Raw genomic sequence first — 26,548 nt, forward strand, 5'->3', positions numbered from 1 at the left:
ATCAGCAATTCTAACCGACACGCCAGTGAAGCAGCAACTAGAAAAAGAAAAGAATAAGGCTGAATCTAGCAAAAAGCTGTTTCAAAAGAGAGGGACGCGAGGGGGGAAAACATCTGGACCTATGAAGAACAACGCAGCTAAAAGAAGAAAAATAATTCAAGAGTCATCATCAGATGATGAAGAGTGCTTCTGCCTTGTCTGTGTGGAGCCATTTTCAAACAGTCGTCCAAAAGAGACCTGGGTAAAATGCGTAAAATGCAACAAATGGGCCCATGATGCTTGCACCTCAGGCCAGGCAATTTATGTGTGCCAGAATTGTGACTATGAAGTTGAGTCTGATTAATCAGAAATAGGGCATCTGTTTTGTTCAGAGGATAAACATGTTAAGTAAAGCAAGTTATTTGCAGCATTCCATTCAGTTATGATGGATTTATGTGCAAGCCAGAGAACATTTGAGTTTAAAGTTCAAACTAAAGTTTTCTTTCTACTTAATGTTTTGATTAAAATGTGTATTGGATTGAAATAATTGTTTTTTTCCAAATTCTCTTGGCATAATTGTTCAAATTTCCAGTTTTGGTTTGAATTTAACAATTAAAATCAATAATCATAATTAAGTATTTGTGTTCATATTTTAAGATAATCTAGTGTGACAACTTACCTGCCGATGGGGCAAATTGTCACAAGTGCACATTCTCCATTCAACAGTCTACAACTCCGTAATGAGATAAGATATGAAAATGTAATGAATACATCATATGTGCCCGAGACTTCCGTCTTTCATTTGGTGAAACATTTATTACGTTGTGATGTATGGTGCTCAGTAAAAGTTAGTCAGTGTGAAGAGTGTGACAACTTACCCCGCTCTCCCCTACTGAATGGGAGGCAACCTGATTGACGTCAGGAATCATATCAGGAAACCATCCCGATATGATTCCTTGTGACGTCACAAGGAATCATATCAAGAATCCATGACGTGCGGTGGTCATCCTTGGGCCTTCATTCTCTGGGGGTCTCTGGATGTCTGGGGCCCTCCATGCCTTTGTTGGCTGCTGCCTCTGAACATATCATGTGTTGTGTTGTTGGTACTGTATGCTGCACAGTAGGGATGGGTTTAAATAATCAATGTTTTGATTAAAAGAGATTTTAGCTTGAATAACGTGGTATCAATTCATTAAATCCTGAATAGATTTTTAAATATAAACGCCAGTATCTCAGGTTAAAGCTTTCATTTCAACAACCACGAAACAGCTAAAACAGCAAATGGCAGGTAAACAGATTTCACACAAAGACATAAACACAAAGCGTGGACCAGTCCATCAGGACATGGATGGACTGGGATCATTACAGCAAAAGCTGTAATGGTCTACTTGGGAAAATAAGTTTGTTGGGCATTTTTCTTTGCCTTCAGAAAATAATTGTGATTGCTACAGTGTCAGACAGGACATTTGGAGAAAAAAAAAATTGAACAATTATTTCAGTGGCACATGCCGGCACATGCCGAGATATGCTGGCATGTGTTTCCATGTGCCACTGAAATAATCTTTTGCCACCCTAGTTCTGCATATGTGAGTGTTTTTTATTGAAATAAGCTAATGTTATTTTCGACCATATAGTGCTTAAGCCTTGTAATTTCCTCCCGATTTCCCTTCTCCTTTTGTCCTCTGGGGTCAACAATTTTATTCAACTTTTTTCCAACTTACTACCTGACATTTTTCTATGTTTTGGCATGGTAGGACTGACACCAAGGCATGGGTATTAGTGAAGGCAAACTTTCATGAGAACAAAGGCAGGAGGAAGCTCATGTTTATTCCTCTGTACTGGTACATTATAATGATAATAATGGATTGGATTTATATAGCGCTTTTCAAGGCACCCAAAGCGCTTTACAATGCCACTATTCATTCACTCTCGCATTCACACACTGGTGGAGGCAGGTACGGTTGTAGCCACAGCTGCCCTGGGGTAGACTGACAGAAGCGAGGCTACCATATCGCGCCATCGGCCCCTCTGGCCAACACCAGTAGGCGGTAGGGTAAAGTGCATTGACAGATAGTCATGCATCGTCTGTCGCTGGGAAGGATAGAAGACCAGATCAGTTTTTCTTCACATTACTGCAAATATTCCTATGTGTCAGCTGACTCTTCCTTCTTGCTTGATTTTTGCCTTCATCATGATTGAAATGAAAGATGTGTATCTTCTATTTCAGTTTCACATTCTGGAAATTCAAGAAACTTCAAGAAGCCCTGTCACTTTCTTTCCAATCTCCTTAGACTACCATGTCCTGGATGCCTGAGAACCTACTTGAACATATTTCAGATTCAAAGTCAAAGTCAAATTTATTTATATAGCACATTTAAAACAGAAAATGTTGATCAAGGTGCTGTACAATTAAGATAATCAAAAGAAATAAAAACATAGGGAGACATGATAAAAGTTAAGAAAAAGAATCATAAAATTAGAAGATTTGAGTAAGAAGTAAGATAAATAAAAGTAATACAAACTCATTCTGATTTAAAAGCCATGGAGTAAATTCTTCCTAATCATCATCTTCATCACTTTCCTTCACTTCATACTCGTCTTCCACTTCTACAGGTGGGAGATGTGGGGGCTTCTTCAGAGAAAGAAGTAGCATGTGGTCTAAATATTGGCAATATTTTCTTATCTTCTAACCCTGGATCCTCCTTTGATTCTTCCTCCTCATTATATTGGAGGACAATATATGCATTGTTTTACTGGTGATATCTTTGCACAATATGGTAAAAAAAATTAGCCACCATACTTTCTCTGTATGTATTATTGTAGGGTCTACCTTACAATATAAAGCGCCTTGAGGTGACTGTTGTTGTGATTTGGTGCTTTATAAACAAAATTGAATTGAATGTAGAACCCCTGCCTCCTCATTGTGCTGCCTGTTTTATTGTTGTTGTTATGACCATTGTTTGACCCCACACATCAATGATCCAAGATCAAAGATGTTTGAAAGCAGTATGGTGAATGAGGTCTTATTGGCCTTGAGCTTCAAATGGAATAAAGAAATTGTGTTAATGTGTTTGAATGAAGCTGTAATTGGAAGTGTAACAGAATTGAATGACGTATCCACTTTATATTCTTTTCGTAACAATCAAACCAGACACGATAAATTTTGACCCCAGAGGACAACAGGTGTGATTATCAAATGATTCAAAAACAGCATCCTCACTAAATTTTGATATATACTACTCTGTGATAATTTAAATAGTCAAAATAATTCAATGTTTTATTTAATTTTCACTCAAAAATATGATATATACGTTTATGGAAATTAGGCCCTAAATTCCAAAATGAAGAGAAAATTTTGTTGTAATGCACTGGACCGAAGACTAAAGTTGTAACACAGAACTGATTGACAATTTATACCATATGTTTTACATAACAGTCAAATCAGAGGACAGAAGGAGTATGGGAGGACATTACGAGGGTTACATGCCACTCACTTTAATTTTCAGGTAATCCAAGTAAAAACAAAATTATTTTCAAAATAAAAGCACACATTTTCATGACATCACACATTTTTAAAGCACAGAGGAGGTGAATAAATCATCACATCTTTACAATCACAGTGCTCTTTGAAAAACTGCATGATGGTATTTCCTAGATCATATAGAAACAATAATTACTGTAGTTTATAAAAGGAAGCTTCTTACTGTTGAAGCAAACCCATATGATTACAAACACTGCAAATGCTAGCACCCAAAGGTGCTTTAAGTCTTAAAAACAAGTGAAGAAACTCCAATCTAAAATGTAAGGTTTCACGTGTCTTTGGCACTCTTATCAGAATAAAACATCCTGAGTATTCATGTCATTGAAAAGTGCTTCTGTTGGTCCTAATAAACAGTCTGTAGAAGTGGTCAGAAAACTGCAAACAAAGCAGTCAAAGACGAAGCTGTGCGACAAACTAATAAGAGGATCACTTCATGAAAAATCAGTCAGTGTCTCCCACCTGAGCCCCTCAAAATCAGCTGATTTTTATGTCCAATAACTTTCATATCTTTAATGAAACCATGCAAAATTTTATTATAATACTGTGAGTATTTTTTGAGTTACAGGCTCCCAAAGTACACAGGGTGGGTTAAGATTTGGATAATTTTGAGATGACGAGGAAGCCGCACTGAAGGCAGCTTCACAGCAGCTCGATGTTCCTGTCTGAAGCAGTCTCATCCCAAAGGAAACTGACAGAAACTGAACAGGAAAGGTGAAATAACCAGGATGAGAGTTTGAGGCTGTGGTTCCCTGCTTGAAAACGGAGGATCTTTAACTCTGAGTGGGAGGAGAGAGGAGTCCCCAGGCGAGGGAGGATTTAATCCATGAGTGATGGGACGGTGGAGGGTTAGGTGGGCTGACAGATTGGTGAGATGGACTTTGAACATGACTGTTGTGGTGAAGAAAGAGCTGAGCTGGAGGCAAAGCTTTCAGTTTTACCTTTAAAAACATTCTTCAGGACCCAAACTTGCGCATGTCAAAACAACTACAAAGAGCAAGACGTTGTTTCTCTCTTTTAACACAGAAGAAATCTGAGCTAGAAGATGATGCTGGTATCAAAATGTGGGAAAAAATAAGAACTTTCATGAAATATAATTTGTTTAGATCAGCCTCCCGTAAAACATGGTCATATGGTGCTTGAAAGTATACCCAAAATGCAGATATCTCCATTGAATTATAAGAAAACAGGTCAAACATCCAGTGATCATTCTTGTTCCTCTACATCAAAGATATTAAATTGTTGTTTCCTATTGAGCTATGATATAACCCATGACACCGATCCTGAAAAATGTGGATATATCCTGTATGTAGGTTAAAAAGGCTAAAAAATGCTGGAAAAAAAAATTAAGTGACTTAAAAAGTAGCCCAAAATTTTAACACATCCCTGTGTACTCTGATGGCCTGTAACCCAGAAAATATTCACAGCATGAAGATTCAAAGCTTCATTAAATGTATAAAAGTTATTTTACTTTAAAGAAAAATCACCTGATGGTGGTTTTTTCCCCCCAGATATGTATATTTTATGTGGAGTGACCCTCCTGTTGTGCAAAATATGCATTTTGTTCCAAACTGTACCTTGTTCAAGGTAAAATTAAAAGAAAAACCAAAATAACTTTAAAAAAAAGTGATATGTTTTGGTCTCACCTGAAGTGTCGTAAGTATCAAACAGGTGCAAAGAAACAAAATCACCCGGAAAATTTTAAACAAAACTCACATACAAACGATTAAAACTTTATCAACAAGAGTAAACGTGTTTCCTGATTATTAAAAGGCAGCACGTGTTCGAATATGTCATCTGCACCAAAACTAATCTTTTCTTAAAAGTAGTGATAACATTCTAACCCTTGAAATTTCACCTCCCAGCGAATTTAAAGGGTTAAAAATGTGCCTAACAGGAAATTTTAAATGCTCCATAAGCTGTAATATAGTTGCTGGAATTACCGTAAAAATAAGTCTATCAGCTCACCTCGTAAACAAGAAGAGCATATTGTAGCTCTGAAGTCATTATTGGTTCATGAAGTGTGAATACTGCATGAAGTCCCTTAATTTATACCTGAATTTACAGATTAAACCTCCAGACACATTCCTCTAAAATCGGAAAACTGTGTAAAACTAGCTAACCGTATATGTGTCTTTAAAGCCTGAGTAAAGGCTCTGCTGCTGATGCATATTTCTGCTTTAATGTGAGATGGACCTGTTCCTCTTCCTCTCAGCTTCAGCTCGCTCCTCCTCAGTGAGGGCCCATGGTTGGAGCTTGCTGCTGCCAAGAAACGTGTAAATGACGGCACCGCCCGCGTTGATCCCAGCGGCAACCCAGAAGACTTTTGCCCAGCCGGCCAGAGTGCGCTGCCAACCAGAGGAGAGGACGATGAATGTTAAACACTGTGAATCTGACAGTGAATTATTGCTGCTTTCAACTATTTTATGATGCCTTCTGTGTATTTTCCACCTTGAAGAAATAAAAATATGAAGATATGATTTTATTATCATTCCTATTTCTGTTGTTTTCACACGTACACTGCAGCCATTAACCTGAGAACTCAAACGTCCAGCAACATCAGCCCGACTTTAACCCTCCTAACATCCACCAGAGCACTAAAGCAGGATTATGGGCTTATCTCGATAACTTCATGATTAAACCTGGGTTTTTAGTCACACAGAGGTACATGATTTTTATGCTGTAGACCTGGAGCAGGTTATGTTTGAGACAAAAAGATCAACCAGTCCTTAGAAAACAGCTCTGTGTATTGGTTTTAAACTTCATAACAATTTTATTTTTTTATATTATATATGATAGATAAAAAGGGCAACTATTTGTAAATTTGGACTTTATATTAATTTGTAAGAAGTCTATGCTTTTGTATTTACTCACTGCTCTCAGAACGTTTACACCACCAGGTGTTAACAGTCTGAGAAAGAGCTGTGATACTGCTCGATATGTTACCTCACAGAGTCTGCATTTTTGCCAGCTTTCCCTGAACTTTATTAATACAGTATTGCACAGAGATTCATATTGTACTTTTAATACTTTGCTGATATGTCTGCATCCGTTTTAGTGATGCAAGTCTGTTTTACATGTTTAACTCCTTCATGTTCTGTAATAAAGTTTTATCCTTATTTGTAAAATTATCACTGTCCATGTTTGTGATTGGTCAGATGCCGCCAACGTCAACCCTTTAATGTGAATTTTTTCATAGCTAGGTTGATAAACCCTGGGTTTAGCGAGATGATAACCACCTTTGTTTATCCTGATTGCCATAGTTAGGATAAATGAATCCAGATAGCATAAATAAGTCCTCCGTATAGTGACCTCGCTTTGTAGTTCAGGGCACAGGTCAAAACAGGTTAGGGTTGGGTTTTATTTTTTTTACTTTGGCATATCAGCTTCTGCTATGAAAGGTTTCCTCACGTTAGGAAGACACAAAATAGCTTAACCCTACTTAAGAAGACTTTGTGCTCTGGTGAGATGATGAATTTAGCCTTTATACTCACATCTTCAGTAAAGTATCCCGTTACGATCGGCGCCACGACCCCCGGGATAGTCCCGAAGGTGTTGGTGATTCCCAGCAGGAATCCTGCATACCTGCAGGAGCAGGAAACAAAGTACCTGTTTGTCACAGTTTCATTTATCCAAGTCTTCATTAGATCTGTGGACTCCGATTATCAATGTATAGTTCACTTAAGTGATTTGCAGCTTTTATGTGTTTCACGTTTTCGGGGTTTAAACTGTTAAGCAGTAAAAACTTAATCAGCTGTTTGGACGACGACACCCACCGAGGAGCGATGTCTATCTGGTTGATGAAGACTCCGGCGGCACTGAACCCTCCCGTTGTCATTGACAGTGTGAGGAAGGTGACGATGAGGATGTGGTCGCAGCCGGCGTAAACCACAGCCACGAGGAAAACCGAGGGCAGAAACAGACCTGCGGAGAGAAGAGACAGCCGTTGGAACAGGAAAAAAATAAAACAGCACCGGGTCAGTTTCTCTCTATATGGGAGAATCTGATCTACTCATGTCCAAATTCTGAGTGAAGTGTTGGTTTTACTGGGAGGAAATTCACTTCAGTGCATGGGCCACATTCATCCCAGACCAGTAAAACCACAGCATACACACACGCATTAAAAAACAAGTACATTATAATCACAGTCACCTGGAGTCCTGCAGGCCTCATACTATCGCTTCACAACAACAAATGCAAACTAAACCACACGGGGGCAGCGTTGCTTCATTAAGTCACTCAAACTTTAATCTGCATTTGTTTGTGTTGAACAGCAACTGTTCCTGTGTCACATGTAAAAACTGCAGACGAAGCTTTGATGAACACAGTTTTTCATCTCGGGGAGGGACCCAGAGACGAATCACATAAAATGATCTCTGTAGTAAAATATTTGTCGAAGTGTTGCAAATGAGCAGAGTTTAGTTTGTGCCGTGTTTCTCATTCTTTCTGGATGTTTGTAATTCCAATGCCTTGGCTTAAAGTGGGATTTTGCTGGCAGAGGAACACTAAGATCCAGCAAACTTATTAGTCTCAAAATAACTCCAAAATCAGCTGACTGCTGCTGCTGACTCTAAGGCTTTCTGCTCTTTGTGAATTCAGCTGCATCCTACATTCTAGGAGGATTTCATGAGTCATCATAGCAGGAATCCAGCATGAAGACAGAGGACAACCTTTTGTGACAGTGTTTTCATATCAAGGTTAAACCAGCAGCGCAGGAATCCTGACTCCTTTCTAACCAGGCGGGGCCAGAAAATTCACACAATTCTTTACAAGTGGCTGTAACACTCTCTTAAAAGTCAAGACTTTAACCTGAGAGACTAACTTCCTGCTTTACCTTCTGAGTATGCAAACACCTATATGTATGTAAGCCTGCACACAGATGAAATGAGCACTCAAGTTTTATTTACCTACAAACGTGAAGATTTTGCGAACGACAGTGACGCTGAACACTCGCCGCTCGATGAGGGCGTCCGCCATGACTCCAGACAGCCACGCCATCAACCAGCTGCCCAGGTACGGCAGAGAGGACAGGAAGCCGTTCTGATACAGACACACAGACAGATGTTCAGACTTTGTCCCAACACAAAAATACAGAAATATAAACACTGACATCAGGAAAGTGTAGAGCTGATGCTGTAGTTTCAGATTTTGGGACTTTCACTTGATTTCCTCTCTGACATCTCCACATTTTTGGATAAAGCTACACGTTTACTATCCAACAGTGTTTCAATTCTTCTATTTTTTACTTTTTTTTTTTACAATTAAGAGAAAAAAGAAGCAGAGGTCAAAGATAGAACAAAGTCCTTGTATCATAACATTAAAACTGAAATTTCACATCCAAGTTTTACTTGGGTGAGTCTCATGTGTCTCTACTCTGATCTCAAACATCTGAAGCGCTTCGGTAAACATGAAACAAGTGAAGGGAAATCTCACCGACTGCAGGTCGAAATGCAGGATGACGTCCATGTAGGTGGGCAGGGATGTGAGCAGGGTGTAGTAGGCCCAGTTCGAGCACATCTGGGTGACGATGATGGCCCACAGTTGGACAGACAGCGCCATGTGCAGCAAAGGCAAGGACCAGCCATGACCTGTACCCTGAAGCATCGGTTCAGGTTAGAGAAAAATCATAACAATGTACTGAAATAATACAATTTAAGAACTTTGCAGTAGAATCTGACTGATATAGGGTTTTTCAGACCGATACTGATGCAGATATTTGACGATTTAAAAGCCAGTATGTCAGCCAATACTTTTTCATTTCAGACATATGAAACACAAACAGATTTACCCGAAGTTTGAGCAGAAGTTTATTTACTTGTTTACGCTCAGGTTGGATCAGCTGGCTGCATTTATGATGTTCCCATTGTTGCAAATGGGTGTCTTCTGGTGGACAAACCATGCAACATCAACACTCATAACATGCCTGAAGAGTGTTTCTGCTTACTTTTTCAATTTTCATTTATCATCTGCCAAAATAACTAATGCTGGATTCTACTCTGCAGCAATAAAAACATAATCATAGACAGAACATCTGTAGGGTTAAGAAGGATGTTCTGTTTTAAGTTATTATAGGTAAAAAAAAACTAGTGACATACTGGTGACAGATAGTGGTCCCCCTCAGCCTCCTAGTAGATAGACTTATGTCATCAATTTCAAAATCCTAGGTGACTTCCTTCTAGAATTATCACACTCAGACGATTTTCAGAAAACCTGACCTCTGACCTCAAACCTTGAGGTCTACATTCTTAGCAGATACACCCGTGGAGACTTGGGTGTCCACGTCACCTGTCCGTGGACAATGATGACCATACTCCATGAGCCTTTTATGGCTGAGGGGTAAAAAACCAAACCACCCCCTCAAAAACTGTACAAAACAGCATAAAAATATGCAGAAAATGTCTTTGATTTCAATCTTTATTAGTTTAATCTATATTTATTAGTTTGGTCAAACTGAGCTGAGAGGGATTTATTTTTCACCAACACCTGAATGTCTATGTGACGGTTTGTCTGCAGTTGTTTGTACTTTAAAACCAAATCTGAACTTGTTAAGCCCTTAAAACCAAGTTTACCACAATACTTGTCCATCAGTGCGATTCCCCCTCCCCCTCCTCCGAAACCTTTTCAAACAATAAAATCTAAACTGAAACGAAACCTATTGAAGAAGATCAAACTATAATATATTTGGATCGAAAATATATTTGGATGTAAAACCAACTGAGACAAAAGGTCAGCTGCGGGGAAGAGAGAGTAAGAAAAGGCAGAGCAGTAAGAGAAATGGAAACAGGAAGTCAGATAAAGGAAGTGATGAGTCACTCTTCACTGCAGGTAGAAAAGAATACACAACATAGGAGCAGGTGAGGGACAATTTTGAACAGCAACGGAAAGCAATGTCATTTGTATATACACTACCACAAAAAACATTTGCAAATGTTTTCAAATCTCTTTTTGGGGTTAAAAAAAAAAACTGCTGTTGGTATTTACTAAAGATGCCCAGTTAATCTAACAACTAAAAGGCAGGACTGAGGTCATGTGTTGCCTGTGAATCTGCAGGAGTTTCCTTATACGGGGTCACAGAGCAGTGCTTCTCAAAGCAAGGACCCTATATAGAGCACAAAATAATAAAAAAGCAGATGAGGACCAACAAAACAAACAAAAACAACAGTCGCATGGAGTCTGAAACTTTATGTATAAAATAGATTTACACAAATAGCTCCAGATAAATATAAGGAGTATAAAAGATACGAAGGATTTGCTTGGTCAGATTATAACAGGGTTCCCTGACAGAGACACACACGAGGATCAATGTAAATAAATATCTGTTAATGTTTCACTCGTACCTGTGGTCCCACGGTTTTAATTATGTAATCTCGCTCCTCTTTGCTGATTCGGCGATGGTTGCGAGGGTCATCTGACACAAAGATAAACCAAAAGACTGCCCAGAGGCAACCAGCACCACCTGGAAGAGGAGGTGAATGATTGAAAGAATCAGCAGATTTGGCAGTGAAAGCAAAGAGCTAAACAGTGATTGTCTTCAAGGCCAAGTCAGAGGAAAAGTAATGTTACTGTTGTCATAAACCAAAGAGGAATAAGCTAAAATGTAAAATTGTGTGTACCAAAGATAGACTGGCATCACTGTACATTAAAACAAGACTTCTGTGTAGCCTCAATAATACACAAATTGCTCTAAACAGTTTTTTGTTGTTCAGATGTAGTAAAAAAATGGCTTGTGGTGGCACCAGTGTGTGTTCCCCTCACCACAGATGTAGAAGACAGTGGGCCAGCCCAGCATCTGGCAGATGTAGCCAGTGAGCGGCAGGGCCACAAAGGCGCCAAAGCTGCCCCCAGATGCCGACATGGCTATCAGGCGAGAGCGCTCCAGAGGAGGAGCCCACCTAGCCCATATCGCCATCATAGCCGGGTACGTCACACCCTAGAGATGCACACAGAGACAATGTAAAGAAAATAATCTGACCACTGTTATAGAAGCTTTTTACGTTGGCAACTACAAGCACCTGGAGTCATTCTTGATGTAGGTGTAAAAAGGTTAAACCAAAAAGTGTACCAATGGTTTTTCTTCTCATTACATTTTTGGCAGTCATTCACAGCTGATCACGCTGGCAGAGCGAGGCCTGTATCACCGATAGGAGCAGACGCAGGACTCCTCATACCACAACTTATTAAACCCCTCATTTGGATTTTTATTCTCTGAGATCTTGAGTTTTCCTATTATTTTCTTACCTTTCAAAGATTTTTGTTCAAGTAATAATTTATTTATTTAATCAATCCATCTTAGTATAAATACGGTTACCACAGATGGGTGTTCAGAGCTTAAACGAACCTGTCAAAGAAATAAAGAAAAACATGTCTGGTCTCCCCCCTGTCGTACCTCTCCGAAGCCCTCCAGAGCTCGCAGTGCAAACAGCCAGTACGACCCCCATTTGGCAGCGAGAGGGGTGAGCAGAGTGAGGGCAGCCGTGCCCAGCACACCCAAACCCAGGAAAAACTTCCCCCCGTAGTGACCGGCCAGGTAGCCGCCCGGGATCTGCGTGCACAGGTAGCCGAAGAAGAAAGCCCCGAGCAGCCAGCCCTGAGTCTCAGAGTCCCAGTTGTAGTGAGGGACCTGGGGAAAGAGGTCACAGAGAGGAGGCGTCACAGAAAATAAAGCGCGAGGAGAGATCTTGATGGCGGCTCTTTCAATGCTCTTGCGGCGTTACCCCGGCAGGCTGCTGGAAATTATTGCTAGTGTTCTCGCGTCCTGATGGTGGTGGACAGGCGTTGGTGACGGAGTGGTTTCCGTCTGGATCTGGGTCAGTGCTGTTCACCATGGCTACCATGGCGACGCTGAGGTTGACACGGAGACCGTAGACCACAGTGAAGCCGAGGAACATCAGGAAGGCGAGGTTGAAGCGGGCCGAGCAGCACCGAGGAGGAACTGATCACACACAGAGAAATAAATAGTGTATTTTTTTAAAGAGGCTTAAATTTGGCAGATCGCCTCTTTTAGGTAATTTTCCCACGCACGTTTGAGCCACTTCAAATACAGGCACTACTTTCAGATACCGCCCTAGAAGAGCTGCTTCCATACTCACACCACAATGTGAAAGCATGATATTGCTTCCAGTCATCAGTACTAGTACCCTGGAGTTTCTGTTTTTTGATCATTCACTGGAGAAAAAAACATAACAAAAAAATCCACAAAGAGCATTTTGGGTAAACTTTGAAGGCTTTGTAAATAAGCTGAATAGATAAATAATTTTCTTGACCTTATAACAAACATTTCTCTTTAAACATTGCAGATTTTCCCCGTAACAAGCCAAAAAACCTGGCCTCTAAGCATCACCAAGATCGTTTATATCTTTACAGCGGCATGTGATTCCATGTCTGCTGCCTCATTGAGGTCTTATATGACAGGTGATCTTTAATGCTGATGTGTGCACTGAAGAACTGAAAACCATCGCTACAAAACAACAAAAGTAACAGCTTCACTTTTGTAGTCATGTTCAAAATTAGATCCAAACACTTCAGTGATACCAAAAGCTCAACCTGCTGCATGTTCAGCTTATTTTTTCAAAGCAGATTCAATATTTCTGGTAAAGATTAACATGTAAAAAAATGTTTTCCTCACTTTCATCACTCCCGATGAGAGGTTCGGTGTCCTCACTCTCATCGGAAGCGGCTGAGTTGATGGAGCAGCCATCGGGTGGCGGCATGGCAGGCGGCTGGATCCAGGAAAATATTCAGTCTGTGTCGATGTCAGTGAACCATGGTGCCCGGGACGTCTGCAAAGGCAAGATCAACTTATTAAACCACAACAAAGAGGATGTGGGACAAACACATGACAAATGCCATGGCGTGCTGACAGGCAGCAGGTTTGGACACTGTAACATGCTGACCCACACACGCTCGCACACACACACACAAACACACACAGAGTGGCTCTTCCACTTCCAAAATACTTCCACATGTCTGAACTCATTAAGTTACTGATGCCCGAATTGGCTCTGATGGAGATGATGATGCTGACGATGAAGCTCAGAGAGCGTTCACACTAACACAGCAGTTATTGTTGCTGTTATTTCAGCTGCTCTTTGTTATAAATTTAAGCTTTTTGGGAACTGAGAACACAACCCACAACCTCAGGCTGACACACATCTGTTTTCACAGGTACAAACGTGGTTTTAAACAGGTTTTGTGTGACCAAAGATCAGATTAAGAGTTAGAAAATACAGACATATTAAGAGAGACAATTAATAATTAATATCAATTATCTTTAATTGATATTAGTTGGATGTAATGGAGGGAGTTATTCTAATGTAATATAATATATCATTTTATATTTGTTCCTTAATTATTTTCAAATTGTTCATAAGTTTTTTAAAAAATTTTAAATATCTATTTAATTTTATATTTATGTTAAATTTTATTTGTTTATTTTTTTCCAAATTCATTTTTCTTATTGTATTTCATTTTTTTCCTAAATCTTCCGATTGTGCTTATACACCCTTTTAAATGTTGTTTTTATTTCTTTATAATTGTATTTAATTTCTCTGTAGCTTCCTCTTTTACAAAACAAATATTATTAAATTATCAGCTGGTCCATCATCGGTGACGCACTTTGAATTGAACCACAAATAAAGTTTGATTGATTTCATTAAATCGTGGTTACCAAAGTCAGTGTATGTCTGAAAATTAACACAACAGCTATTAGCCAAAACATTAAAAACACCAATAGGTTGAAGTGATAGATCGACAGTTTTTAAATACAATAATATTCTGCTGGGAAATACAGATGCAGAGGTTTCTTTGACATTGCAATATTGTTCCAAACACCGTGTTGGACGGGAGAGGAAAATTCGTAATTCAATGCTGCAAAAACTGCTGAAGAACTTTAACGATGCCAATCTAATCAAGAATCCTTCAAATGCGCTGGAAAAATCCGGACCCATGGATAAATATAATAATTTTAATAATAATCAATGTTCAGTCTGTCTGAAATAAACATGAAATAAACATGAAATAAATGTGGATCATCGTGGATAATACAACACAGAAAAGCTGCAAAATGAGACTATAAAGATTAGATCTAAAGCAGAATGGAAAACACTGACAGTTGACTTTGTGGTAAGGTAAATCTATTTGCTGGTGTATGTTTGTTATGAGAGAAGATGACCTGAAGTGACTTTTAGTTCCTGCTTAGTTCCTGCATTTCGATCCTGCTCCTTACAGCAAGTTTTTAAAAGGCTCTGCAGAAAAGATGACGTTTTTATAAAACCGTCATCTCTTTCGAAGTCATTTTGTTTCTGTCTGTTAAGTTTAAAGACATAATGAAGAGGTAAAATATAAAATCGGGACAAATGATGAAAACGTTTCAAAATAAGAGGAAAACTGCAGAAGATTGTGGAGCTGTGCCAATTAGCCGATCAACAGATGAAGCATTTGCTTTTCTTTCTTTTGACCAACACACAGATTTAGCTGTTTTCCTTCTCACTGTTTTTGTTACAAATAAAAGTTTATCTCTATCAGTGAAACTCCAAAACAATTCCTGTTACTTCCTCACATCCTCTTTCTGGGGAACGGCTTCCTAAATATCATGACTTTAATTATTTATGTGACACATCATAGTAAATCTTAATTTACTTGAATTTTAGACTGTTGGAGTTTTGGTGGGGGATTTCTTAAAACTTTTAATATCCAGAGTAGAAGAGTGAAAGTCTGGTAGACTGCAATAAGAGCCATTTATTATGAGTTTAGTTAATCATCTCTGCATCTCAGTAGAGTCAAGTTCATATATTTTGTGACTCTGATGCTCATCCAGCAGCCTTTAGACACATGAGACTGAACTTTAAATGTGTTTAAACATCCACACGACCCAATCGAAACCCTGTAGTTAAGCTAACTACAGAGTTTTATAAGACAAAGAGGTCAAGATGTTCTCACATAAGAAGTGAAACTTGGTGTCATGACAGTGGCCTCTCTTATCTCATCAATGAACGCTTGTAATCACTGTGAATAAGCCTTTGAACCACAGCTGCTGTCTGGCACACTTGGCTGAGATGATTAGGAGTTCACCTGGTCAGTCAGTCTGTGTGTTTTAGTCCCAAACTGTGACTCAGATGAACATGTCCTAGATTTCAAAGCTTCAAAGACGCTGGACTGGACTTTAACAGAGTATAAGTTTGTGAGAGGTTTTCCATCAGTGGTTACTTTCTCCAGGTTGTTTTTTTGATTATCCACTTTTTTGGGAAAAAAAGGGAGACATCGCCATTAATTTGTCCTTAACTTGAGGTCATCCCCTCAGTGTTTTGAAAATAGATCTACAGTTTATGGTGCAAAAAGGTACAGTGAAAAAATAAAAAGTATTTATTGTTGCCTACAGTTTTGGTTCTGATGTCATGGTCATTTGACTTTGAGCATCCTGTTCCCATTTTTTGTGAACGTCCTGGTGAAATGTCATTACTTTTTGGGTTCTATTTCAGTTTTATTTTAGTCTCTCACATTGTTTCCACTGTCTCTACATCCAGTGTGAGTCTGCTCATCTCTCTGCTTTGTTTCTGCCTTTCAGTTGTTTCCTGTTTTACTTTGATAGTGTCAGGTTTTCTCTTCTGTTTTGCTCTGGTGTTTGCTGTCATGTGTGCTGTGATTTCCTCGTCCTCCTGTGTTTCCCCAGCACCTTGTGGGTGTTTTTGGATTAATCTTTGCCCCCCCTGTTTTCCACTTCCACTTTGGATCCAGCTACAGCCTGACATGTTTCTTTAATAACAATAATTTATGCAAATAATCAGTCATTAAATCTGCAAAGAGTTTAATATTTTTTAAATGTAAGAAGTTTTTTCCTCTTTGATTTACTTTAAATTTGCCATGTCACTCTGAGAAGTATGCGAACTTGAATAGCCAGCTGTGTGGAAAAACACCTGAGACTCTCACTGAGTAATGACACTTAAAGTCTGTACTTTTTTATAGGCTCACCTTTTTGTTGTAATGCACCGTGAACTTTCCAGATTTGTATTTTCAAACTTATGGTTACCACACACACAGAAAAAGAACTAAAACAAAATAAAAAAATAACCCTGAGAGAAAGTGAGCCCAATCAGGATAAGAATATTAGAAAATATCCACAATTAATATGACCTTTAAACAGGTACTTTAATCTGATTATTATCAGTTATCCTCAGATGGCTCCCACAATGTGTATTCTGTTAATCCATTTAAGAGTTTTGTATGACAAAACTTAGATTATTGCCTTTACCATGTGATTCGTGCACTCCGAGTGAGCGTGTGTGCAAATGTGTGTGTGTGAGAGTCTATCATGATCCTCAGAGCACATGTCACCTCTTCAGGAATAGTAAACATATTATTACACTGACTTTTTCTGCTGCTTAGTTTGGAGGGAACTGGGTTTGAAAAGGTAAAGACGGATAACCAGATCTCAAATGTTCATATGCATAACTTTATGTAAATCCACACAGCTTCGAGGTTTGGCAGATTATATTCCACCAGCTTCCCATCCATAACTGGAAGTTTAAGTTTGTTTTTATGTTATTGTGTGATGGACTGTGTAGTCCAACGTGATGCTGAATAAGTCTTATTATCAGCACTGGTAGAGAAAGATAAAACCTCTTAAAGCATTTACATAAACTTTTGGGGACCGCCTACTACAGAACTTGTTGTCGTTTTAACGAGTTTTTTTTTATTTTATTTATATATAACTCAATATAAATCCAACTAAATAATATTTAGAAACAGCATCTGTTCATCCTTCAGTAGATGTAACATGAATATCATTAAATATTTTAGGAAACGGAGCTAAATCAACTCATCTTTCCCACACTGAGACACACCACAGCATGGTGTAATATGTCTAAATAACGTAACTGTAACTCTATATCAACATTCAGACACATTAAATAAGTGTTAATATACTTAAACGTTTCCAATTAAAGCTAGAACTAGCTGTTAAATGCCCTAGCCAGGAAATGTTTGTTAACAGCTCAGCTACAATGTGTCACTGATTAACCGGATATCGATCAAAAGCAGCTTACCTTGTTATATCAGCTTACCTTGTTATTATAAACTCTTATTCCATAGGGTTTATTGGAGGTAGAAGCACAGGAGGCTTAACACTTGACACTTGTCATCTTGAAGCCGGCGAAACAATAGAAACTCCTTTCCGTGCTGATGTTTTTACACCCAAGTCATGTGAGCCCCGGGAAGGGGCCGATCGATGGATAAACCACGCCTAGTTTTAGACTATCCAATGACTGCAGCTCATATGTTTTATAAATCGGACGTTGCGCTGGTAGCGCGCTTCCGTGAAGGCTTGCGTTCGCCTTTCTGTGTTGCCAGATAGGGGTGGCAGCAGCGAGGCCAAGCCATTTAAATATAGAAACTAAATTACACACAAAAAAGCAGAGAAGTTGCACGTATTTATTTGTTAGTTTAATTTGACTTTTTCTTCCTGAGGGTGACAATATCTCTCAAGAGCACCGTGAATATGCCAGTGTAGAAACCCGGGAAAAAAGACTTCGACAGTGAATTATGACATTTTTACGATACCTTCGGTATCAGAGCAATCCATTACTCGATTTTAGAGCACCCAGTAGTACATGGCAAACAAGAGCTCCTAACACAAAATTCGGCTTGCTTTATTTCCCAATTATAATGGGTTGTTGCTTAACTGACGAAAAATCATAATATGGTAGGTAGGTTCTGCATGCCCGTGACGCAAATCTGGCAACACAGCTTCATCGTCTCGTTTCGATGTCTGAGGCGTTTCAGTTGTTTACTCGCAAACGGAACAACTTACGTTTCTTTATTGTTTAAATGTATCTTATTTTGACAGCTACTCTGTAGTCTTTCTTCTCCTTTTACAAGCTGATTGTTTATCGGAAGAACTTCATTTCCGCATGATTTGATGTGTTGTTATGGCAACAGAGTCACCTCCTGCGTAGCATTCAAACAGCTGCAGCTAGTCCAGAGTTATTTTCCGTTTCGCACATTGTAGACGACCCGGAGTTACACGGCTATTATTGAAGTCATGGCTCAATATAGAGTAAGTATTTTTGGCCTTACTTTCTGTAGCTGTTATGTTTTACGTGGTACATTTAAAGTTTGTAAAACTAGCTAGCTAGCGTCATAACAACGTGACCCCTGCTCGCCAACACGGTGGAAGGCAGTGAAGGCACCATGGGCTGAAAACAGTTTTTATAGCGCTCTTTATGTCGATGTATGAATGGGCTCCCAACTTGTGTGTCATCCAACTATTTGTCTTTTTCAGGCCTCTGAGTCGAAGCGGGAGCAATTTAGAAGGTACCTCGAAAAATCTGGAGTCCTCGACACCTTAACAAGCGGTAAATGGACCCCCCCCCGTTCAGCCTGGTGACATTAACGATAATGCATTCTGTGAAACAGTCTTTTAATTTGTTTTTACTGATTCCGTGCTCCCCCTCTTTCTTGCAGTTTTAGTTGCTCTTTATGAGGAGCCCGAGAAACCTAACAATGCACTGGAGTATCCTTTTCTCATTTTTGCAGCCTTACTACAACCTCAGGTGGTAACAATTAGTTTCTGATGTGGCTCTATCTTCAAAGCAAAAAAGATATGTCACACTTGTATGTTTCAGATCTACTGGGTTTTAATATTGGAAATGCAGGTTTTAAATTATTATTTCATTTATTGAGGGGAAAAAGTTATCCAGAATTACCAGGCCTTATGTGGAAAAAGTGATTCCCCCTAAACCTAATAACTGGTTTTGCCACCAGCAAGAACTGCAACTCTTTGGTATAACTAGTAACAAGTCTTTCACATCACTATGGAGGAATTTTGGCTCGCTCTTCTTTGCAAAACTGGTTTACTTCAGCCACACTTTATTTTTTTATTGTTATGTTTATTGTTTATTAGCTCGATTAGCCAGTTTAAGTCCAAACTTTGACTAGATAAAGCCTTCCAAAACTTTCATTATTATTTGAGTCATTAGGAAGTGGACGGTCAGGTTATTTTTGTCCAATATTTGTTTGATCATGTGGAATATTTAAATGCAGCAAATATGTAAAAATAAGATCTGGAAGTTGGCAATACTTTTTCACAAAATTTCACTCAATATAAACAGGTTTAGAGCTTAAACCACTGCATTTAAAATAAAATAGTTTATTATTTTTTATTTATGGTATTATCAGTCTTAAAATGTTACGATTGCAGTCAAATCGATTATTTAAATGCACCGTTGTCCCCTGAAACCTTCAGATGGGCAATGAGGTGACTCCTGGTCCATTTAGAGATGAATGGCAGCCTTTAAGACTTTGAGTTTTAATTCACAATAAAAATCTTAACATCTCCAATTCTTCAGCTATGTAGAAAGGGGAAATCAACTGCATCAAAATTCATCAATATGTTGATGTTCTGTGCATCTCGGTATACTGCAAGGATGTAGGCTAGACCAAATAATCACTCGGCAGTTTTATTGTGGAAAAGCCAGTTTCTTGTTATGGCAGCAGATTTAAAATCTAAGGGGTTTTTTGTAATCTGTTCATGGGGTTTGATTTATTCTGTGTTCTTCACATGTTTAAATACTGCAGGATACTTGCAGTGGGTGAGTCTGTCACAGGCCAACAGTTCTTAAGCTAAGGAGTCATTCTCCTGCACCAGTCTCTCCAACCTACAAACTGGATCATCATTCTCCTGAATTAACATGCAGAACCGAGTTGGACCTTGTTCTGCTCTAATAAAATTAGATAGTATTGATGGGTAAAATGTCCATGCACTCGTTAACCTTAACCATGGCAACAGTTTCATAAAGCTTCATCTCGGGGCAGCTGGTCCAGAGCCAGCAGACACAGAGGCTCTTCGTACGGAGCTGGCTGACCTACAACAGAAGTGCAGCGAGCTCATGGAGGAGAACAAAGAGCTGAGGAGCAGGGTGAGCGTTTACAGATAATCACATGTCTATATTTGGTCTGGATTCTGTGACCTTTAACCTTCTCGTTTTCCTCCTCATCTTCCAGCTGATGCAGTATGAACCATCGCCTGATGGGGAAGCAGCAGAGTAGAGGTTTTCTTTGCTTTTGTGGAGGAATAAAAAGAAAAATGTTACTAAAGCCTTGTTTGTATGTAAATGTTTATTAAACAATGGATGTACAGTGAATGCAAAATCACTGTTATTTTTTTTTTTTTTTTTTTTTTTTTGTATAACAAGAAGCTTTCTAAATTAAAAATGACATTTCAGCATCAGCCTTTCTCTGTCCTGAAGGTCCTTGATTTTGCTGATGGAAATTCTTCATTTGTTATTAAAGCTTCATCATGGATGAATTCAGATGCTGCGACTGACTGAAGTGTCTGGCTACAAAGGATCCTGCAGGAAGTAGTTACCAGAACATGTGTGTACTCTGGTTATTTCTTAGGTACATATACTTGCTAATAACAGGCCTAAAGTGTACCAAGAAAATCACACTGTGATCTACACCACCACTCCCAGTCTGAACCATGACTTGAGGCATGTTGGATCCATCCTTTTCTGTTTTTCTACACCAAATTCTAACCCTACCATCCAAATGGCATTGCAGTAATTTTTACTTATCAGACCAGGCAGGTTTGTTCCCGTATTCAGTTGTCTGAGTTTGGTGAGTAAGTGTGAACTGTACCTTCAGTTTCCTGCTCTTCGTGGACAGGAGCGGCACGCGATGTAGTCTTCTGCTGCTGTAGCACATTTGCGTCAAGCTTTGGTGCGTTCAGAGATGCTCTTTGTTGTAATGATTTGTTATTTCAATTACTGTCATTTAATCTCAGGGAAGTCTGGCTGCTCCCAGTCAACAAATATTACCCAGAGAACAGCTGCTCATTGGGTATTTTCTGTTTTTCAGACCATTCTCTGTAAATCCTACAGATTTACTCACTTGTTGGCAGGAATTGGCTCACTTGTGTGGCAACAGTCATGGAAACATCATTGTGGCTTATATGCATGTTATTTTCTAACCACTCATGTTTTGCTGCAAGTGAAATTTACTGCTGGAAAAGTCTTGAAGATATTTCATGTCAAACGTAACAAAGAAAACAGATGACTCAAGTTGACTCCTTTGTTGCATAAAAATGATTGAAATCATAATTATGATGCAGAGGTGCAAAATCAGTCTCCACCAGCCAGTGGGCCCGCTCAGTCTCACCCCTGACAAGTTAAAAGGCAAACTAAAATCCCCCTTGTCAAAAGAAAAGAAAGAAATCTATAAAAGGCATTATGTTAATGAGGTAAATGATCCTAGTCAGTACTGTTATTTAAGTCGAGGTCAAAAGAGAGAAAACAACACTTGCTATGAACTCTCAGACAGTATAAAACATAGGTGCAGGTTCGAGGTCTGAAAAGCCAATGCAGAAACGCTTTAAACCTGCATTCTTACTAATGTCCACCAGGGGGTGATTCCTGTGATTTCAAAAACAACCTGGGTCTCAAAGAAGTCAATGGGGAAGCAGCCCTCTGCCCTGAGCTCTGCAAACACTTTCTCAAATAGTTTATGGGTTAAGTCACTCCGTTTGGGTCATATTATTAAAACATTAAGTCAAAAAACAGGAAAACAGGAAGTAAATGGATATTCTAAGGAAGAAGGATTATCCAGGAAATGCTCATTGGCTTACCACTTGATAGCTTGTTAGCCACTGAGGATGCTACAGTTCCCTGCCCATCTTTTATACTGTCTGTGAATTACCTGCAAGCCTTTATTTTAATTGTAAATATGAAAAAATGAAAGGTTAATAAAGCATTTGAGCAGATGTGTTTAGCGCACAGTGCACCACACAAACATAAAAGTCTGCATTTTCTTAAGTTGGTTTCTGAGACAAGGACCCATTCTTATCTGTGATAGCTAAGTTTAGCAATAATTCAGTGCTAGGTGCATGTTTCAGTTAAACAGTTCAGCGTGTGTGACCCTTCAGCCTTCATTTGACCATTAAAACATTTCAGAATAACTCATAAATCGACTTATCATCAAACATCATGAGGCCCCACTCAGTCATGTCAGCTGCTAACATAGCTTTATAGCTTGATTGTTTGAGGGTTGAAGCTCATTCTGATAGCCTGAAACTGACCTGGAAATCTGAGAAAACAAGGCTGTGCATCCTAGTATGAATCCCTCTAAAAGGAAGAGTAGATGTTAGACTGCTTGTTTGTCATATGCTCTTTCTAAGACTGGAGAATGTCTGGCACAAGCATAATCTCTGCAGGCTTTTTGTGATTGTCTTTTAAAGAAGTCTAAACTGTGAAAAAGGTGCAGTAATCGTGTTTTAATGGCTTCTTCTAAGCAGTCCTCATATCTGTAAATCAGTCGGGGCTCGTCTGCTGCTGGCGCTGCTGGCAGCTGACACTCGCCGGTTTGGTGGGGAGGCGGCGGGACTATTGCTCTCCCGGCTGTGTCGAGATATAGAGCTCAGCTCCCCTGCAGAGTCCGGGCTCTGGGGTCTGCTCTGTCTCTTAATGTCTGACTTGGAGAGGATCCTTGCTCTGGGGCCGCCGCCGCTTCGTAGCTTCATGCTGTTGTTCCCGTTGTAGGAGTCTCCGCTGTCTGAGCCATTTCCCTCCACGACTGTGGAGCAGTTCCACGGTGGGGTGATCCTTCGTGTCTTCCTCGTGAAGCCTGACAGCGCTGTGCTGCAGGAGGCATCTGAAACAGGCAGGGTGGGGTACTCAGATCTTGCACGCTCCAGGTCCTCGTGATGTGGTGGGGATTGATCTTCTCGTTGCTCCTGTTTGTCTGAAGGAGGGGACCGCGTCTCACTGCTGGTATTCTTGGAGTTGTTGTTGTGCTCCGTGGGACTCGGGACTCCTTCCTTGCCCTCCTTTTGACTGTCCGGCTTTCCACCAGGGTCCCCTTGAATTGGGACGAAGGCGGAGGAGGCGTTGAGGAGAGGGTAGTTGGGTCCGTTGCCCTGTTTCTCCAGCAGTAACGTGTACCCGCTTGGTGCTGTGGGAATCGTACTCTTGCGTCCCACAGTCGTTCCCATGCAAACCTGATGCATCACTGAGTCCTTTTTCGACTTGCTGACATAATAATCGTCCAGGTCATCCTTCAGGTGTGGGTAGTAGTCCAGAATGCCCTTCTTAATCCTCTTGAAGCCAAGGTGCATGATCTCCAGCAGACTGAGGAAGAGAGAGATGCAGGCGATAGCTTGCATGAACATCATGAAAACAGTTTTCTCTGTTGGTCTCGAGACGAAGCAGTCCACCACGTTAGGACACGGCTCCCTCTCACACTTGTAAATGGTGCTCAGGCGGTTTCCATACAGGATGTATTGAACCGTCATAAAGCTGACCTCCACCACTGAGCGCGTAACAATGTGGGCCACGTAGGTGCACAGCAGAGAGCCCCTCAGTGGTGCTTTGTTGAGCTTCCCCTGCTCCAGCTGCCTCATCTCCTTTTCAATCCTCTTCTTCACCTCTGTCAGCTCTGCATCCACTGCCTCCAGCTCCCGCCGGAGAGCCACTTTCTTGCAGTGGCGTTCCTTCTCCAGAGCCCGCAGCTGGTAGATGGCATGACCCATGTACACCAGGGAGGGCGAGGACACAAATATCACCTGGAGCACCCAGTAGCGGATGAGGGAAATAGGGAAGGCCTGGTCATAGCATACATTCCGGCACCCCGGCTGCTCGGTGTTGCAGATGAAGTCGGACTGCTCGTCATTCCAAACGTCTTCTGCGGCGACGCCCAGGACCAGCATTCGGAATATGAACAGGATGGTCAGCCAGATCTTGCCAACCATGGTGGAGTGGATATGCACCTCCTCCAAGACCCCACCAAGGAAGTTCCAGTCTCCCATTTTCTACTTTAGCAGCTCTGTAACAAAAAAAGAGAGAAAAACTCATTTATATACTAGGAGTTCAGTGTTTCTTCTAACCACTTGCACTGTGCACCTGTGATCTCACCTTCTCTCTGTCAGAATGAGAACCTTTCAACCTTCCTGAAGGACATTCAAAGCTCTTCTTTGGATCTTGGCTGCTTTTTTTATGTACTCCATAAACATGATCCCACACTGCTTCAGTAATGTTCCACTGTCTAGGGATGCTTTTACTGCATTGGCAGTGAAACAAAAAAGGAAGCCAATCAGATTCATCCCAGATGGTGTTGCATGATAGATCAAAATGTGAAGGTACTTTTCAGCAGATCCTTAACAACACCAGCTGAAATTAAGCCCCATGTATTGACAGCCCCCACCATATTTTACAGATGCCAGTAGATCTTCACTGTTGTAGCTCTCTGTTGATAAGTGACAAAGATAAACTTTGAAAGCTCTTCAGAAAGTCTGGAGAATTACTGCCCAAGACCACTTTAAAATAATTGCAATAAGTCTGGCTACTTGTCATTTAAGGTGGGTAGTAAGCCACAGTTAAAACGAGACACACACCACATATGTGTCCGCCTCCTGCAGCTTAGGAGGTAGATGGAGGTCAAATATCCTTCGGCAAGATACTGAACCCCAAGTAAATATCAGAGTCTGTATGTGTGCGAACATGCTTGGATTAATAGCTGAATGAATGAATGAGTGAAGGGCATGTTGTATAAAGCTCCGGTACTCAGGTATAGTAGGAAAGCGCTGTATAAGAACCAATGGTAAATGGATGGATTCTTATATAGTGCTTTTCTACTCTCCCGGAGTACTCAAAGCACTCTGTACAACATGCCACATTCACCCATTCTCACAAGCACTCCCTCTAAACTGAGTGCTTTATAACTACATTCACACACATTCACACTCCGACGGATGCATCAGAGAGCAATTTGGGGTTAGTATCTTGCCCAAGGATACTTGACATGCAGATTGGAGGAGCCAGGGACTACTACTAATCGAACCACTAACCTTCCGATCAGTAGGTGACCTGCTTTACCTCCTGAGCTGCAGCTAATCCGTTAACAAGTTTGAAGATTGCCCTCACATACAACAGGATGCAGCGTTACAATCCTGAAAAGTACAAGTCCATGTAGCCCATTGGAAACAGAAGCTGATGTTTGCTTTTCACGTGTGGTGAAATCACAGATGCACATGTGCCAGTGGTCAGAACAGGATTTTCATAGAACAAAAGGAGAAAACTGTGAAGGGGAACGCGGGTGTATTTAAAGGTTTTGCATGTTTTTATGGATAGAGACGAAGACTACTGACTAAGACTATCTTTAAAATGGTTTATTGATATTTTATATTATATCAAAGGAACAGAACAGCACAGTGTAATTTAGAAGGTATAAAAATTCATTCACATCAGTTAGATCTTTATTTCAGTGTGAACCTGAACATTTGTCTGCTGCTTTTCATTTTGAGCATGAAAATAAGTCACTTTCTTTAAGGTTAGAAAAATTTCACTTATCATCTTTTTAATGTGTGATGTATTTACATTTTTTTGTGTAGTTGTTAATTAGCGAACAAGTTAAAAAAAAAGGATGCAAAGGAGCATATACCAGGTAATATCTGAGAATAACCTAATCCCAGAGAAGAGCTTCAATTGCTTATTTTTTTAAATATTCAAAATTTACACGGCAAAGCTAGTTTTCAAAATGAGCTGAAACATAAGAAAAATGGCTTTAAAATGCTTGTTACATGCTGATACAGCAGTAATTATTTTATAGTGTGATTTAAGAAAAAATACAACACTGTTAGGTTACATTTCACTGCTGATGCTTTTAAATGTAATCATCATTCCTGCAGAATAAAAGCCCCAGCTTACTGAGTTACAACTAAACCACAGCCCAGCAGACACCATTTGAGACAGGAGTCTATTCACCACTATTTTGTGTCATCATTATAAAAACTTCCAGATAAATGAGTAAAACCAGACACAACCGATCATTTTAAATACAAATCAATAATTTAGCAGTAACTCACCTTTTATCTTCCATATAAAAATGTAACCATAAAAGCCTTTTTGATGTAACGCTGCCGATTTCTGACCTATGAAAGCATTTTTTCTTTATTTTTCATCTCTTATCAAAGGTAAAATCTTCCCACTGGTAGACATATAACTCCCTGCTGTTGGTCATGAACTGGGCAAAAACAAATGAGGCGAGCTG

At 39.9% G+C, this 26,548-nt stretch overlaps 3 protein-coding genes across 4 annotated transcripts; 1 reads left to right on the plus strand and 2 right to left on the minus strand.

The window, feature by feature from the left end:
* Positions 1-3,453: 3,453 nt before the first annotated feature.
* Positions 3,454-18,562, minus strand: LOC147303479 (sialin). Its single transcript, XM_086281334.1, has 11 exons — positions 17,575-18,562; positions 13,143-13,296; positions 12,232-12,449; positions 11,904-12,137; positions 11,273-11,447; positions 10,855-10,973; positions 8,951-9,112; positions 8,425-8,557; positions 7,294-7,441; positions 7,012-7,102; positions 3,454-5,865 (listed from the first exon to the last, which is right to left on the minus strand). Exons 2-11 carry the CDS (start codon positions 13,225-13,227, stop codon positions 5,698-5,700), a joined length of 1,533 nt encoding a protein of 510 aa, XP_086137460.1. The 5' UTR covers positions 13,228-13,296; positions 17,575-18,562; the 3' UTR covers positions 3,454-5,697.
* mycbp (MYC binding protein) lies at positions 17,860-20,738 on the plus strand. Its single transcript, XM_086281337.1, has 5 exons — positions 17,860-18,566; positions 18,792-18,864; positions 18,974-19,022; positions 20,298-20,427; positions 20,513-20,738. The coding sequence occupies exons 1-5, from the start codon at positions 18,552-18,554 to the stop codon at positions 20,555-20,557; spliced, it is 312 nt and encodes a 103-aa protein (XP_086137463.1). The 5' UTR covers positions 17,860-18,551; the 3' UTR covers positions 20,558-20,738.
* On the minus strand, positions 19,112-26,521 carry gja9b (gap junction protein alpha 9b). 2 transcript variants are annotated; one of them, XM_086281336.1, is made up of 3 exons: positions 26,364-26,521; positions 24,415-24,559; positions 19,112-24,325 (listed from the first exon to the last, which is right to left on the minus strand). In XM_086281336.1, exon 3 carries the CDS (start codon positions 24,306-24,308, stop codon positions 22,803-22,805), a length of 1,506 nt encoding a protein of 501 aa, XP_086137462.1. In that variant the 5' UTR covers positions 24,309-24,325; positions 24,415-24,559; positions 26,364-26,521; the 3' UTR covers positions 19,112-22,802. The 2 variants fall into 2 exon arrangements, with proteins under 2 accessions (XP_086137462.1, XP_086137461.1); XM_086281335.1 differs by lacking the exon at positions 24,415-24,559.
* Positions 26,522-26,548: the final 27 nt, after the last annotated feature.

Source organism: Aulonocara sp. 'chitande type north' Nkhata Bay, linkage group LG22 (genome assembly GCF_057382095.1).
Source record: "Aulonocara sp. 'chitande type north' Nkhata Bay isolate Kocher_YH1m ecotype deep benthic linkage group LG22, A_spYH_male_GT1.1, whole genome shotgun sequence".
Lineage (NCBI taxonomy): Eukaryota > Metazoa > Chordata > Actinopteri > Cichliformes > Cichlidae > Aulonocara > Aulonocara sp. 'chitande type north' Nkhata Bay.

What these genes read in the sequence shown, in the direction of transcription:
- LOC147303479 (XM_086281334.1), bottom strand. Translation starts at nt 13,227, where the DNA reads ATGCCGCCACCCGATGGCTGCTCCATCAACTCAGCCGCTTCCGATGAG. An exon ending in TCTCATCGGGAGTGATGAAA is followed by an intron (nt 12,450 to 13,142) that starts GTGAGGAAAACA and finishes GTGTGTGATCAG; the next exon opens with TTCCTCCTCGGTGCTGCTCG. An exon ending in CAGATAGACATCGCTCCTCG is followed by an intron (nt 7,103 to 7,293) that starts GTGGGTGTCGTC and finishes CTGCTCCTGCAG; the next exon opens with GTATGCAGGATTCCTGCTGG.
- mycbp (XM_086281337.1), top strand. An exon ending in CCTCGACACCTTAACAAGCG is followed by an intron (nt 18,865 to 18,973) that starts GTAAATGGACCC and finishes TCTTTCTTGCAG; the next exon opens with TTTTAGTTGCTCTTTATGAG. An exon ending in ACAAAGAGCTGAGGAGCAGG is followed by an intron (nt 20,428 to 20,512) that starts GTGAGCGTTTAC and finishes CTCATCTTCCAG; the next exon opens with CTGATGCAGTATGAACCATC.
- gja9b (XM_086281335.1), bottom strand. Translation starts at nt 24,308, where the DNA reads ATGGGAGACTGGAACTTCCTTGGTGGGGTCTTGGAGGAGGTGCATATC.